General features: G+C 42.7%; 1 protein-coding gene across 4 annotated transcripts in view; it reads right to left on the bottom strand.

Annotated features, from left to right (window-relative positions):
- cbfa2t2 (CBFA2/RUNX1 partner transcriptional co-repressor 2) overlaps window positions 1-15,976 on the bottom strand; it is a 34,627-nt gene extending 18,651 nt beyond the window's left edge. For 2 of the 4 annotated variants that reach the window (XM_041034885.1, XM_041034888.1), the window contains exon 1: window positions 2,505-2,909. Coding sequence is in view for 1 of the 4 variants with exons in the window: in XM_041034884.1 (XP_040890818.1) it covers window positions 15,859-15,886 (28 nt within the window). In the remaining 3 variants the exon portion in view is untranslated. Of the gene's footprint in view, window positions 1-2,504; window positions 2,910-3,842; window positions 3,848-12,332; window positions 12,345-15,858 lie in introns of those variants that run through there. The other 2 variants (XM_041034887.1, XM_041034884.1) reach the window with 2 other exon arrangements.
- Window positions 15,977-16,187: the final 211 nt, after the last annotated feature.

Genomic DNA, 16,187 nt, shown 5'->3' with positions numbered 1-16,187 from the left:
ACTTTGTAATTCTCCCATATTTTTGAACCTATATTTCTTGTTACTATGTCACGGATGCCAATTAGATTTTATCTTATTTATTACTCCTTTATCTACGCAACCAATTAAGTTCAGTTCAGTTCAGAACTTGAATTGATTCATTTCAGAAATTCAGTTGTCGTCACTTTACAGCCTTTTAAGCATGTGCAGATTCTCTCAGACCACATGAGCCCAGTAAATAAAGGTCTTGTCTTGGGTCAGTGAGTGGGTCTCTCAGGCCAGTGAAGGGTCAGCAGACCCCTGCAACAGACCTCTGAGTCATGTACTTAGCACAAGGAGAGGGGGCCCCCATACAATGTCAATGAGATTGGAATAGGAGAGGGGGAAGCGCAGGTGGTTAGATGCTCATTGACACAGATCTATGTCTTAGAGATCTATGTCACTGACACACACAGAGCTATATACACAGTGAGGAGACGTTGCACGTGATGAAACAATCTTTCAAAGTGCTACTTGTAGTGACTGAATGGTCTCTGTTGAGTAAATGACCAAACCCTTTTATGTCCACACAAACACAGAAGCGAGCACACACACTCAAACACACAACCACTCACTGAACCCCTGGGGCCAGATATCACAGTCCTCGCCACTGGAACTAATAGAGCACTTCCTGCATCAAACTCTTGAAGCAGCTGCTCTATTCTGTGTGTATGTGTGTGTGTGTGTGTGTATGTGTTGAAAAAGGGGGTCTTCTGTGGATGAATTCCTCAGATAATAGCATGGTGAGAAATGGTCATGGTGGTCTGTTTCTCTATTTATTACTACACTTTCAGAAGAGAAACTCACAGCTGGGATTGAGGGCAGAAAGAAAACAGCCACATTAAGCTATATGACAAGTAACCTTGTGCTTCAGTAGACACAATGTCTACAAGACACCTGGCACACACATGCACACGCGTTCACTTCCCCAGACACAACCATACACTTATCAAGTGTGTGATTGAAAACTTCAAAGAGACATAAATCCGAGACAAAAACAGCAACTGCCCAGCAGGAATGAATGACGGTCAAATTTCTGAATAAAATGAACTCAGACATCACATCCCTGATCTTTGCACAAACACATATACAAACACACAGACTCGTACGCACACAGATACAGAACAGTGTCTGCTGTCAGGAGTGTGACAGTGTCCAGCAGAGCAGACAGGGGTCTCTGGTTTGAGACTGTGCAGTCAACAGTTAGTCGCTCCTATCTCCCTGATGGACTGGCCTGGCCTGGTGTGATACTAGCCAGGTCTCTCTGCCTTTTCTCTGTCTGCTTCTCCTGCACACACACCTCCTCCCTCCACATCCTCCCCATACACAAGTTCCCGATATCAGAAAAAGGTGTTCCAACGCTGTGGCTCAAGCCACTTGTATGCACTATCCATAGTATAACAATGTGACATTTGCACTCGGTTGGGATCCAGATTCCCACTGATGTCAGTGTTGTGTAACATGTAGGCACAGCATGAAAGACAGACACAGCAGTTTCCCTCCTCTTCCCATATGTCTGAGACACTGTACAGCAGATGCACACGTTTTTCTTTACCTAGTTTCTTCTGCTCTGCTTGCCATGTGGAAGAACTGATCACTATCTGAGTAAATGACAGCTGAGAGAGATATGCCCCTTTCACACATGGAGCCAATCACAATGCAGGATTCATTTATCCGGTTGTGGTAGTGGGTTTTTTTTTTTAAATGTTCACACATAGGTCTCACTTATGGTAAAAAAGAAAAAGTATAGTCCAACATATCATAACCATTCCAGGTAGATCAGACAAATGTGGCAATGTCTAGCATCCATGTTTTGGATGCTAGACATGGGAATATTACTGCTTTTGTTTGCACTAAAATGTGGTGAAAGTGTTTTTTAATCCTATTACACCCCAAGATGCTAAATTACCAAACAGCTTATACAGAAATTCAACTCCTGCTACTGATGTTTCCACATGGAAACGAAAAAAGTTTGTGGGCTAAGGCGCATTTGGAAAAAGGACCAAGAAGAGTGACTGAGACAGAAAAAGGGAGATTTTGGACTACTGCCATGTAGAGAATCACTATATACTTCTAAACTTCAAAGACAAGGCGACTGAGTATCAATACAAATACAAAACTTTCTACAATAGTCAGTATTTTTGTGCTTATGGCAATAGAAGTTTTCTGTGCACAGATAAAGAAAACCAACAGACAAATTCATCCCTCCCTCCTACCTCAGCAGAGGTATAGGAAGGATGAAAAGATGAAGAGATAAAGAGGAAAGGATGAGGCACCATCTGTGTAGTACAGAGCGGCTCCGGGAATTAGGATTTAACACACACACACACACATACACACACTATGCACATAAATGCACTGTTTGCAGAAGTAGATGCACTCACTCACTCACAAATAGAGAAAAATAAACACTATTTCCTAAAAACACACCCAGAAAGACGCAAACACACAAAATCCAGACTGAAATCCCCTTTCTTCTGTCCTACCTCCACTCTAGTAGAGTCCACTCTTCGGTCCGTTGAGAAAGTCAGCTGCAGTGGTGCGGTTTTGCTTTCTTATCCTTTCCTTTTTGTCTCTTTCTGTGACTCCACGCCTTCATATGTCAGGCATGTGTTTGCATTCCCACATATGTGAGCTCCAGTGTGGCGAAGGCCAGAGCCAGAGACACAGATGGCACCCAGATGGAGACAGATAACCGAGCAGACCAGCACAGCGCTGCACTACACACACGCTCTCTCTCTCTTACTTTCTTTCTGTCTTAGCTGTTTCTCTTTCTCTCGTGTGAAGCGCTCTCTCTCACTCTTATTATCTCCTTCACTCAATCTGCCTCCGCTGTAGCACTTATTTTATTTAGCTCTCTCTTTCTCTCACTGAATGTGCGTCCTCTCTCATGCTCACTCTCTCAAGCTCTGAGCCTCCCACCCTCTCGATATCTCTCTTTCGGCTCAAGCTCCTCCCCTATTTTCCCACACACTATCCTCTCCTCTGTTTTCATGGGCCGGGTGCTCCAACGATGTCACAAACCCCCCCACCCCCCATTCCCCCATGGATCCTGGCCAATCAGCCACTGCTGACTGGCTCTATTCAACCTACATTCACCGGCAATGGACCCTGCAATTAACATAACTAATTGCTTTGGCACCTAAAGGCTAAACAAGAGACCGTGCCAAAGGAGACAAAAGTGTGTGTTTGTGTGTGTGTGTGCATCTGCATGTGTGTGTCAAAGGGGGGTCCTTTGCAACCCCACTCCCTACCACTCTCCCCTCTGCCCCTTCAAGAGAAGTGGGGATCTCCCTTTAAAATGTTTTTATACTAACCACCCCCCCCTCTCGCTCTTTCACTGATGCCCTCTTTTGTCTCAGCTCCTTAATGCGGTCGGCTCAGCCCTGCCTCACCAGCCAACCCATTGGGGGACACTCGAGGAGAATGAATGAGTTATTCTTCTCTCCTCTTCTACTCTCTTATCCTCTGCGCTCCATCTTCACTGAGTTAAACTTAAATCACTGTCTGATTTATGCCTGGCCTCGCGCACAAGTGGTGCCATAGAAACAATGCAGGTTAAGATAATGGAGCCTGGCTGAGATCGGGCGGCCTGCGTGCTTTATTCACTCCTGCCTATTATTCCCTCTACCAGTTTACTTCTTGAAAGTACAGAGGACGGTGCTAAGTTCATTTTAAGTCTGTGGTAAATAAGACATTAATCTGTTTTTAATTAGACAACTGACAATTGAGAGAACACGATCAACGCGTGAGACTTGGCTGTGTACACAAACAAGCAAACGCTGTCGGATAAACACAAACAGTTCATTAGGAGAAGGTGCTACCCCTTCTTTTTACTGTCATGTACAATTCAGTGGCTGTCCTTTTGAAACAGGTGAAATACACACCAATGTGATAAGTAATTAATCATAGAAAGATTTAATGTGGGTTATTACATTGCCATGGGTTGTCAAAAACTACATTTGACTGAATAATCACCCATAATAACCTCTATCTCCCCTCCTCTCTCCTTGTAGGCCTGCTCTATTCAGGGTGCATCTGGTCAGCCAGCAGGCTCAGAGGCAGGGCCAGGTGGCTATGAGAGAGGGAAAGAGGGAGGGGGTGGAATGATAGAGAAATGAAGAAGGCCAGGCATCTGAAGCTATATACTGTAATCCACGTGCTATTGTAGCACATAATAGGTGGCGAATTGCAACTGACTCTACTGATGGACAAAGGCTGGTAGCAAAACATTTAAATCCAGGTGTAATCACTGGCAGGTGGCAGTGACTGAGCATCATTAAAGTGTTCTGCCATGTTTCATCATAGGCTGAAAATTGATTTCCAAAACATTGAAATCTTTTAGGAAATACAAGGTTTCTGGACAGTAGGGGCAATATAAATAGGAAGCAAATATGGCATTAAATGTCTTACTTCATATTTAAGTGTGGGAGTCTATATCATATATAGTCATATAATTCTGTGAGTGGTAGGCTAGGCCAGTAGCCTAGCTGTCAAAACAGAAGAGCAAGTAAATACTGACATTTAAGAAGATGTAACAAATAACTGATAGTCACTGATTAATTTTCTGTTGAAAGAATAATTCATTGATCAGCATCATTTTGACACTAAATGACACAACCACAACACTTACTCTTTAGGGAAAGATAAAAAAAAACTGGCCATCATATTTCTGGGGGATCATAAAGCAGAAGAGGCTACAGAAAATAAAATACTGGACTTATGGGTAGCACAAGTAGCCACATTTCTTTCCCAACGTGTGAACATTAAAGGTATGAAAGGTGCTTATGACTGATTTCACAGTTTGCAAATTGAGCTTTGAAGTACTCTGAAGTACATATCAGCCTCAAGTCTATGAACTGCACTTCAAAATGTTTCCAAACAAGGACAAATTCATGAAACTACACTGTTCTATACATATCATTTCTGTAATGGAAAGTCAGCATGTTGTATGTATGCATACTGTATGGCTTCCTTTTACTGTAACTGCTTAGGCCCCATGCAGCTGTTTGCCATTGTGTGCATGTGTGTGAGATCAAGAGTGAGAGAGCGAGCGACGGAACAAGAGAATATGCAACATCTGTTTCTGTTCACACGCTCCCTCACCAAACTTCCACTTTTAGAAAAAGTAAACAGCATTTTTTTTTTTTTAGAGAAGACTGAAAAAATGAGAGGAGGCGAACAGGGAATAGGGGATTTTAAGACTTGATGACTGATTAAACGAGATAGGAATCACTAAAGTCCCAACATGGATTTTCTACATGTGTCTTTGTGCATTTAAAAGCACAGAGAGTTAGAAAAAGAACAAAAGACAAGTATATCTCAGTGTTATTCAGCAGTTTTTCATGTAGGTAAGTCAAAAGTGATGACCCCAGCCATATGATATTTTGTGCACCAATAAGACAAATTTCTAAATGAGAGCAAACTAGATCCATTCAACTTTCACACAGCCTTTACACTCCTGAATCCCTGGATGCATGTTTCTAATGAAAACAGTGTATTGTTAAGTGTCATTATCATGACAATATAAGCCGTTGTAGCCTACCTATGGCTGCATGACTGGGAGAGAGCGTCTGCCTTTATAAGGCGACTGATGACTAACCTCAGCTTTACTAAAATGCTAATTAACTCAGGAGCTGGGCTAGCCAGGGGCCTAGCTGGGCCTTCAAGCTAACAATAGCAATACAGCAAAAACAACAACAAGGGGCTCTTCTGGTGTTTGCATGTTGCAACAGAGTACAGGTAAAAAAGATTTAAAGGTTTAAAGGCTTGACAAATGCAAAGGTATTAGACTGGTGGCTTACACTGCTTTGAGCTTGGATTGCATAATTCTAGAAACTGAATCACAGCAGCAACACGTTTGCCCTCCACCTGCAAGCAGCAACAAATCAGTACAACACAAAGTACATGCTTCAGGGTTTTTTTTTTTGTTTTTTTTTTTGTGTAGACAGTTTGCTAACATTTGATTGGCTAACATAATGTAGCCCCGGATGACCCCAGACCTGTAGATTTCTGCAATATAGAAAGTACAGACATATCTAATGTTTTGTTTTTGTTTTTTTTTTACCCCTGCAGCGGGACCCCACTTTTCCTCATCAGCGCTGCTGGGTGTTGAAGAAAACAGTAAGAGTCTGCCTTCAACACGCACTGTGCGACTGGAATCAGATTCATTTACATAAAACAATACAACTCACACATGGAGAGAGAGTTTTGTTCTCAGCACTCACTGAGGACTTTGAAAGAGTAATCTGAGTGATGGGATTTCACTGGGAGCGCTGCTGCCAAATCAGTGTGAAATGATGACAGAGATTTTCATAAGCTGGAAAAAAAAACACTATGGTTCCGCTTTGTATTCTTTTCCCAGCCACAGCTTCCTACAGTCAGAAGCTTTCCCACTTCACACGATGTTAAGTCAATGTTTGTGAGATTTTATGTGCATGTGCTGGCTGTGTCTGCGACGTGAATGTGGCCTTATCAGTTATCAAGCTTCTTTGTCGTCATATAGAGTGGAAAGCGAGCCAGAGCAGCTCATTCTCTGGCCTGATTCCCACCAACTTCAACTTCACTGGCCAGGAGATCTCTGTAGGGCCCTGACACAACAAGCACTAGAACAAATAAAGCATGCTTTGTATGACCTCAAGACAACTTACATACATTTTGCTTGAACATGCCACTAAGACGAGTGATGGCCAGACAACTGCTACTAAACATGTACGCTCTGCACTCACAAGTGTGGAATAAACTGCTCAGTCATAGAGCAAAAGATAAACAAACCCCCCCCCCCCCCATAATTTCACACCTCTGTGAATCTGTTGTCTGTGCTGCGATATGATCAAAGTACAAAATAAGAATATGCATAAGTGGCAACTGGAACAGTGAAATTTTGCATTGTCAGGCCATCATTTTTTTGGTTGTGGAAAATGAAAAGATGCATGCTGAGAGACCACACCAAATGGGTTAAATCACTGGTTTGCTGGGCTAAACAACCGATCACAATGCCAAAGGGGCCACATGGCTGCCAATAAGACCTAACTGGAGTCACACAGCAAAAACCACCACTACAGACGCAACACACACTGCTCAACAGCGCCTGAAAAACACTGGTTTAATGTGTCAAGGTCCTTTGGTCTCTGTCTCTCCTCTCTCCCTGCCTCTTTCTAGATATCTGATAAAAATGTCTCTTTTGGGTAATTATTTGCTTTGTTGCTATTTTTCCCACCAAACCATCTTACCAGCATGGTTCCCCCTCCCTCTCCTTCCCCTCTTTCCCTCCATCTCATCACTGTTCAGACTCCTGATGTTGACTAATCCGATGCAGCCATAGATTTCCCTGTCTGATCTCGCATGGCCACATTTTCCATTACATCTACAGCACATTTATCTAATAGGGACACGTCATTTTCCAGGTCCATGTCTGTCTGGAAGACCGTTTACTGTTAAAAAAAAACAAAAAAAACCCAGAAGAAACATAGTTAGAGATCAAATAAGATGCTTCTCGGTAGTAATCAAGGCTAAAGTGAGGGCCATTTTCTCTCTATCTGCAGGGTCTGATAAACGATAGATCATATGCACGAAAAACAGATAGCATAAAGCACTGTTTACTGTATGTGCTGGTTCTGGACAGTGAAATTTAAACATTATTGGAGGGTGGCGAGAGGAAGGATGAGGTTCCTGGAACATCACCATCCCATACGCACACACACACACACACACACACACACACACACACACACACACACACACACACACACACACACACACACACACACAAAGTTGCTTCTACTTCACCAACCTCAAATACCAGAGAAACAGAAAAAAACATTTAAATCTATTCTTCTTCCTCTACTTTTAGTTAAATAGCAGTTGGCAAACCACAAAATGGTTCTGATTAGTAGTGTGGCTGGATGGATAAACGATTTTTACAAACATGTCCGACGACATAGACTTAGTTTTCAGGGAACAAATTCTTTGCTTCTCTCTGTTTTAACTTAGTTTGTGTTTCAAAACAGCCAAGCATAGGTGTTGTATTGAGATATCTGCGTCTGTGGTCAGAGGTTTGCACAACTTCTGATCAAGTCTGATCTTCCCTGAATAGCAAACAGCATTTATGACACGCAATTAAACCACTTTTTAGGGTCTTGTAACAATCCAACGTTAAACTAAGCACAGACTCGACTGGAGACAAATCGCACAAATCTCTTGTATATTATCACCCATATTAACTATGCCTAGAAAAACAAATAAAATATAATACAGTTATCTTCGTGTATACCTCTCATGGAGCTTATTTAGAAACCATTTTGGTCATTTGGATTTTTTATAAGAGCTGATATTGGCTGACAGTAAAGCTGGAAGTCATGTGCATCTCTGATGTTTCGCATAGTGCGTCAGTTTTGGTTAAAACATATGTTTTTTAAAACATGCATTGTTTAAATTAGCTAGCAGTTGTCTTCCTCTTCATCTCTGCCCTTTGCTGATATGATGCTGCATTTCTTGGCATGTGCCACCAACTGTATTTGCATCCTCCTGTGCATGCTAGCAGACCACGAGATCAAAACGAAACATGCTCATCAAAGTGTTTCTAGAGAGCCTGACTAGTGGCCAATAACTTCACAAAGAACGTTAAATGTACCGTGTTAAGTAAGCATGCAAGCTGTGTTTACACAAATTGTATCACATCACATCGTAGCACCAAAAATGATGTGTTGGTTATTGTTAAGTGTTTTGAGTACCAAGATTTTGTTGGTCAAAAATACTAATGTTGTTAGTTACTTAAAGAAAAAATGATCCACTTTAAAATGATTTGTATTAGTTTGGACATGGCCTCAGTTCAAAACGATATTGATTCTCTGAAGGCTCATTCACATCTCATCTCAAAGACATTAAAAACAATTGGGTGGCTGGTCAGAAGAGTCCCATGGTGCTCTGACACAAAACAACCACTGACTGGTACTTTACCCCCTCCTGACATCCCACTAGCCCAAACACGCCTCTCCCCTCCCCTCTTTCCCCACAGTCCACCGACCCACTCTTGCCCCCCTCTGTCCTTCCATTCCATGACTATTGTGCCCTCCTTTTCAGGCATCCTCATATCACCCATAACAAATGGGTCCCGTATTCTCCTCTCTCTCCTCCTCCCCCTCCTTTCTCTTATTTTCTCCCTCTCTTTTTACTCTCTCTCTCTTTTTCTCCTTCACTCTGTGCCGATGAAAGGCAGGCATTGAGCCGGCAGTGGCATTCCAAAACCTCAGGCCTCGGCTCCAGTGTGTCTGGCTATTCAACACTGCTGGGAGCCATTAGTTTAAGTAAGGCCTGACCCGCCTACTCACCCACGGAAAACCCTCAGATCTCCTATTACACTCGGCACACAGAGGGGAGACACACGGCTGCTCTTCGGGTGCAACGAGTGTGTGTATGTGTATAAATACGAGACAGAGACAAAAAGAGATGAGTAAATGTACGGAGTGCGGGTATGGAGGAGGGAGAGAAATGCATGTATGAGTGAGAGGGAAAGTGAGTGGGAAAGTGTTTGTGTATTGGTATGAGAGGGACCGAATGAGAGAGTGGCTGCATGTGTGCTTAAAATTTATGAGCAGTGGGTCACACGCTCACTTGGCTGCATCTTCCTAAAGTTTCCACACAGGGAGGCCAAGTGCGTAGCCAGACGCCAAACCCTTCTCACCAATAACTCCCCTTAAACGATACTCAACAACCACGCACTTTTCAAAGTTTCTCCAGCCGCTCTCTTGTTTAACCTATGTACCAGATACACTGTCAGGGCTACTCATCTATGGCACTCACAATTAAATCCTTAAACGCACCAATTTTGTTAACTGGAAAATGATACCACGGATCAGAACTTGCTCCTTGTTGCCAGCCTCACCCAATTGTCGGCACATAAACATGAATCGTTCTCATAAACAAGCCCATGTTTGGGAGAAGTTGTGTGATAAAACAAAGTGTACGCTCGCTAGGCCATGGACAAGCCCACACACAGACGTAACACATACAGTGAGTAGCTGCACACTGGACATTCCTCTCAGTACAACAGGCCTATTTTATTGACAAGACTGTATATTGTTAACAGCTGTCCAGTAAAACATGTGTAACTTGCCATATTCTTTCTTTTTTTTTTAAAATAGGGAATTAATTATAGTTTAAATCTGAAATGAATCAATCACATCATTTATAGGTTAACACAAGCCTGTGAAGGGTGTCATTCGAAGGAGACAAACTAATACCTTCAGAACTTGTTTCCACTGTCACTACTCATTAATACAAATCATACATTTTAAAAAGCATGGTTAAATGATTATTAAAAAATGGATTAAACTGAAAATGACCTCTATTTCATCCAAAAACAAAGACAGAATGTGCAGTATTAGTCAATGTTATTGTTACAGTTTTGTCCCTGCATTTGGTTATCTGCTTGTAGATGAGATTAGACTTAAGATGTCATTAGTGGGAGCAATAAATTAAGTTTTAAAAGACAGGAGCCAAAAAATCATAGAGCACAATAGAATGAATACTGCTCTCTGTTTTCAATATTATTTCACTACTAACTAGAGTTAGTTGCTGTGGCAAGAGTCACAACAATTCGCGATCATGTCAGATCCAGCTGCTTCAATTAAAAGCACATCGCCAGAAGTATCCGAAAGGAGAGGCTGTCTTTTCTGAAAGGCAGGCGATGACAACACCACCTACAATATTATGTTACTTTATACTGTGTGTTTTTGCCTGATGTGTGTGAAGTCTCCTGCTGCCAGCAGTTGATTCTATATAAACCTTCCATTTCTCTTTTTCGCTCCCTGAGGCTGCAGGAGCAGCTGTGTTGTTCTCTTCCCTGGCGATGGCCACACCTGTGATCTGCAGGTGGTTCATCTGGCAGCAGAGCCGGGAACACCTGGCCAGGCAGAGATAGAGCCTCCAGGCTTTACTCTCTGTGTGTGTTTGTGTGTGCGTGTAATAGTTTTGGGGATTTCTGAAGGGCTCAATTAAAGCTGAGGGAAGATAACGGCTGGCTTTGCTCACACACCCCCACCCACATTTGCACACACACACACAAACACACACGCGCACACACATTCAGAGGCATGTGTTGGCATTTCCCAAGGTTAAGCCTCAGGGATGTTTGGACTTGTCAGTGCTGCAATTTATGTGTTTGAATGTCATGGAGAGGGGGGTGTATTTACAGTTTTACTTATGATGTTCTTTTTTTTCAAGACACAACAAACTAAAGCAAACCTCCTCCTGCCTTCAAAGTTGTTCCTGCTTAGTTTTGTGGACCAAATCGTACAAATATCTCCTAACAGAACAACAACAGGGGACTGTGGCAGCACCTGCTCTGCTGTTGCTTTGCAGATCCGCCACGGGTATGACATCTCGCTGCAGTACTCCGTTAGGACAAACAAGCAAAGACAACAAGCAGAGACACCAGCTGAGGACAAGACACATAAACAACAGCACCCAGAACACATTCCACCCTGGGAGCAAGAGCAGACAACGTGCAATACAAGTTAATGTGTGTAGCAGAAGTGCAGGCCTTGTCCTCTGACAGCACAACGCCCAGCAGGAGTGAAATCAGAGATGGGACAGATGAGGTGAACTTGACAAAAGTTATAAAACTCACAACTGACACGTGGGGAGAAGAGCTCGCCAGTGATATTGGCTTAGGCTAAGATCCTGTGTCACATTCACAGTGTGTGTGTGTGTGTGTGTGTGTGTGGGTGCGTTTGTGTTTGTGTGTCAGATAAAGCGAGACTAGGCCAAGGCCACACATCATTCTCATTATTATGTGAGGATGTGAAACAGTGATTATCTGGGTCTTAGCATTTGCTGGGTTGTTACATATGCTTTCCATAAACATTACATTTCCTTCTGCGGATAATTGATGATAATTTTATAATCCCATAAAACACACCTATTCTTTCAGTATACAGAAATATTACTGACAAAAGAAGCAATGTCTCCTGAAACTTTCTATTAAAATGGGGGAGAAGTGATAGAAGTGTGCTATTGCCCATACACTGTCAAACCATGGACTGAGACTTCCCATTGCATCTTCAATAAGAACTCGTACACAGCTGGATGTCAGCTTTTCCCGGTGACAGACAAGTGGGGTTGGAGAGAGGGATAAAGACAGATAAATGCAGTCAGAAAAGGGGACAACCACAAAAAGACAGCAAGGGAAGGAAGAAGAAAGAACAAAGAGGGATGGAGGGAGCCATGCTGAACGTGAGACAGAAGCAGGAGGTGAGAAAGAAGTGCTGGAGTAACCCTGGAAGGCATGGAGAAAAGGGGGAACCAATACTAACTCCTCTTTGTCTGAGCCAAGTGGGAATGATGGAGTGGGGGTGGGGGGTGGGCATGAGGATTGGGAACAGAGAAACGGGGCATTAAAAAAGCATAATGTGGTGATAAGTTCCCTTCACTTGCTTTTCTTTCTTTGCCTGACCACTCTGAAGTGACTGGGGCCTTTTGTTCCCATCCAACGTCCCTCCACTTAAAGCAGAGGAGCGAATAAATGCCTGCACACAATCATGGGACCTGCATCCCGCCATCCCAGTGAAGGATACATGTTTTTTTTCCATGATGATTTAAATGAAACACTTTTAACAGAGGATCACACAAAAGAAGTGTTAATCCCTTTTGGTTGAGTGTTTCTAAAGCCATATGACAAATATGCAAAACCACTCTCGAACCCTGTGAGCCACCATTTTAGAATAGTCAAATGTGTCAAAGCAATGTTTACGCTGCCTAGTGACACCTGAATACAGAGATCATGGCAGTGGCTGGCAGTATAAGAAAATAACAGTGTTAACAACGCTTGGGAGCCGAGCTGAGACCTGCAATCAAAAGTGGAAAGCACAGAGCTGGGTTATCTTTCAGAGGTGGAGAAGTGATGTTTTGTCAGGGGCTAGGCAAGCACGGACACTCTAATAGCCCTCGTCTCCTGTATGGCTGGTATTTCTGAGGATTGTTATTGGCGGGTGATCCTCGGCGCAAGATCACATCTGGATCCTGTCCTCCCAGCCGCTCCGTGCAGTGCTGCACAGCAACAAGAAACAGCTGTGCAAAACTGGCTTCAATTAGCTTCACATTCTCTCTGACAGTTAATCCCTTTCTACCCTCCTTCTCTCACTGTTTTTTTTTCCTTCAACTGTTCGGTCACTCCTCTCTTTCTCTTTTTTTAAGCTTTACTTCAGGTTGCCACACTATCTGAAATAATACACAGGGGAACGCAGTGTGCTGAATTGGAAACAGACAACGGGGCAGAAAGCTCAGAGGTCTCACGAAACACGGAACATGACAAATCCTATCTGTTTGAAAAGACTGATGATGTTGTTTGCAGTGGTTTGGGATTCAACATAAGGGAACTTGATAATAGGCTGCAGAGATGATATATTTTCATTTCCTGTCATTGGGTAGTAAACGCTTCATTACAATTAGGGTTCATTTAAATCTTAGACTCAAACTTTTCACGGCATGTGATCACTAACAGTAGATCTATGACACTTGCAATTAAAGCCTGTTTAAAATGTAATTTCGTCACATATTATTACTCAAACAGAAGATGCCAGATTCTTTGTTGTGGTTCTTACATGTGGAGCATTGGGCAACAAAAATGACCCCATAAACCCAGTCTTTAAACATCTCTTTTCCCACTAAAACCACACTTAGCAAACACTTAAGTGTGATCCAGCAGTGCAGCACACTGAATAAAATGTTGTCGCTCATGAGTCATTAATCAAACTCAGCTCAATTCGAACCAGTTCAACTGCGCACCATCTTGACTCAGCTAAACTGCACCGGGGAATCCAGCTCAGATTGGTCCTCTGATAGGAAATGGGAGCCAGATTTGAGGTAAGGGAGCTGATCTGCTGGGCCTGATGAGCAAATCTGGAAGATTCTGCAGTCATTGTAGCCCTGAGGCCTGAGTAAAACACTAACAGGTGGTAGTGCTGGTGGAAAAGACCCACGCAGAGACCAGAGGGAGTGAGAAGGATACTGGGCTCACAGCCGAACACACAAACACACACCAAGGCACACGCATTTTATAAAAACCCAGCCAAGTTCATGCATGACACATAGCAACACAAAGAAGCAAGCATTTTGCGGCACACAGAAAAACAGACAAATAACATGGAAACCCATTTAAAGCACCAGCGTATGCTGTTTCAACATACGTACCTAAAAAAACACATCACATGCATATGAACACATTCTCAGACGCACACATGCATGTGTACAAACAACCCACAAAGACAAGAAACTGTGCAGGGGTGACTCAGAGAAGCTCTGCAGGCACCTCTCTCTACCTCCAACACAGGCAAATTCTCCCACATGGCAAAACACAAAGGGCCCACGTCTGGCAACGCTAACAGCCCACTCAAGCCAAAACCAATTAGGTCTCTAATGCAAACCTGCAGGGCCCCTTTGTCGTTTATTTCCCCTTTTAATGTCATAGGATTGGAATCTGACTCTATAACCCACCCCAAAGAAAAGAAGGGAAAAGGCAAAAGGGAAAATTATCAGGGGTTCCAAATTATCCACATGTTTTTGAGTAGAGCTAATTGAATCAAGGGAGAATGGAAATGATTGACTAGTGTGAGCGATGCTGAGACTACATGATCTTTAACACATTTTCTCCCAATGTACACACAGCATCCCAGCTTCCCAGAGGACTATTTAGCTTTCTGCATAATATCACAACACATAGTACAACTAAACAACAATTATGGAAAAACAGGGAAATACACATTGTTTATCTTTTTTGGAGTAAACAAATTTTCCAAAATCTGAATTTCTTTCAAACCCAGCATTTATCATGTTTATGGTTTCATATTACAGTACACCCTCTGCTGCTCCCTGGTGGCCACTGTAACTCCATCATCATCATAATCACCATCACCACAACATCGCCATCAGCGTTATAGTCATTTCTTTGTCATGCGATAATTTGTTATTCTGTGGTGGTAAGGGGATCAAGTGGAGTCCTCGAGTGACACATTGGAACCTACAGTCAAGCCCTCAGACTCCACTGCCCCCACTTGCATTGCAGGACTGTACTATTGACCTCTGGTGTAAAGCAGGAAGAAACCACAGGAAAAAAGGGAGAAAACCTCCTCCTGGCATCAAGCAGCAGCTCCAGCCTGGTTTCACAGTGCCTGGTGTTTTTGTCTTGAAAAGCGGCAAACTCCAGATGGTGGAAAGACAGAAAAAAAGGGAAAAAAAAAACTTTGCCTGGTGGATTAAGGGCTCCAAATCCTCCACTGAAAAGACACATAGACCGAAAGCTGCTATTCAATCACATAGGAGCATAATAGCTGTCTTGTGGGGGCTATATAAGGGATAATGCATTCAATAGAGTATGTGTTATGCATAGTTTATTCTCACTCTTTAATGGATCCTAATGAGCGTAAGATCTCAGCAGACAAAGGGACGACTGAGTTTTTGTTTGGTCATTATGATGATTTCATATGATCTGAAGCAACACATTTTAAGGTCTTTTCTGAAGACTTAGCCCTCTCTGTGGGACAAGAATCTGAAAATAATAGAGCGGAGATTTTTTTTTTCTTTCCACATTATGGAGATGCAGCCAAGTTCTGTTATGTTTTCATTACCAAGCAAAGACCATTCTTAGGCTCAGATGCTGGTGTTTAATTATGTAAAACACAAAAATGAGGACATATGGGTCATTCGTTATGACTCAGCATAGTGCATCATTGTGCGCAGGTGCAACAATATAGGTGCTTTGGAAAAATATGTCAGGTAAAAGTAATTCAGGTGTGATGCTTTCATTTTGCTCAGCGTGTTAAGCATAATTTAAAATTTACTTACAATTTAAGACACCCGGCATTCCCACCATGCTCCCTCGTTATTTTTGAGTTTTCGTCCTCTTGGCAAAATGACTGATACGATTAGTCTTTAAAAGTCCTCCAGTTACAATTCGGCAGAGTCTCTATTGGATTAAAACACTTTTTTAATGAAAGAGAGTGACACGCAATCTGCAGGAGGCGATATCGATCCGGTTCATCAGCAGGCATCAGGTATCTAGTCTCCAGCGCAGCGCAGAATATTTGAGTGGGCGGTACTAATTGTAAGCATTTAATCAGTAAGACAATAACGCTCCGCAACAACAGGGAAACGGTATTCTCAGTAATGATTAA

This window comes from Toxotes jaculatrix, chromosome 3 (genome assembly GCF_017976425.1).
Source record: "Toxotes jaculatrix isolate fToxJac2 chromosome 3, fToxJac2.pri, whole genome shotgun sequence".
Lineage (NCBI taxonomy): Eukaryota > Metazoa > Chordata > Actinopteri > Toxotidae > Toxotes > Toxotes jaculatrix.
This window is presented reverse-complemented; position numbering and strand designations above follow the sequence as displayed.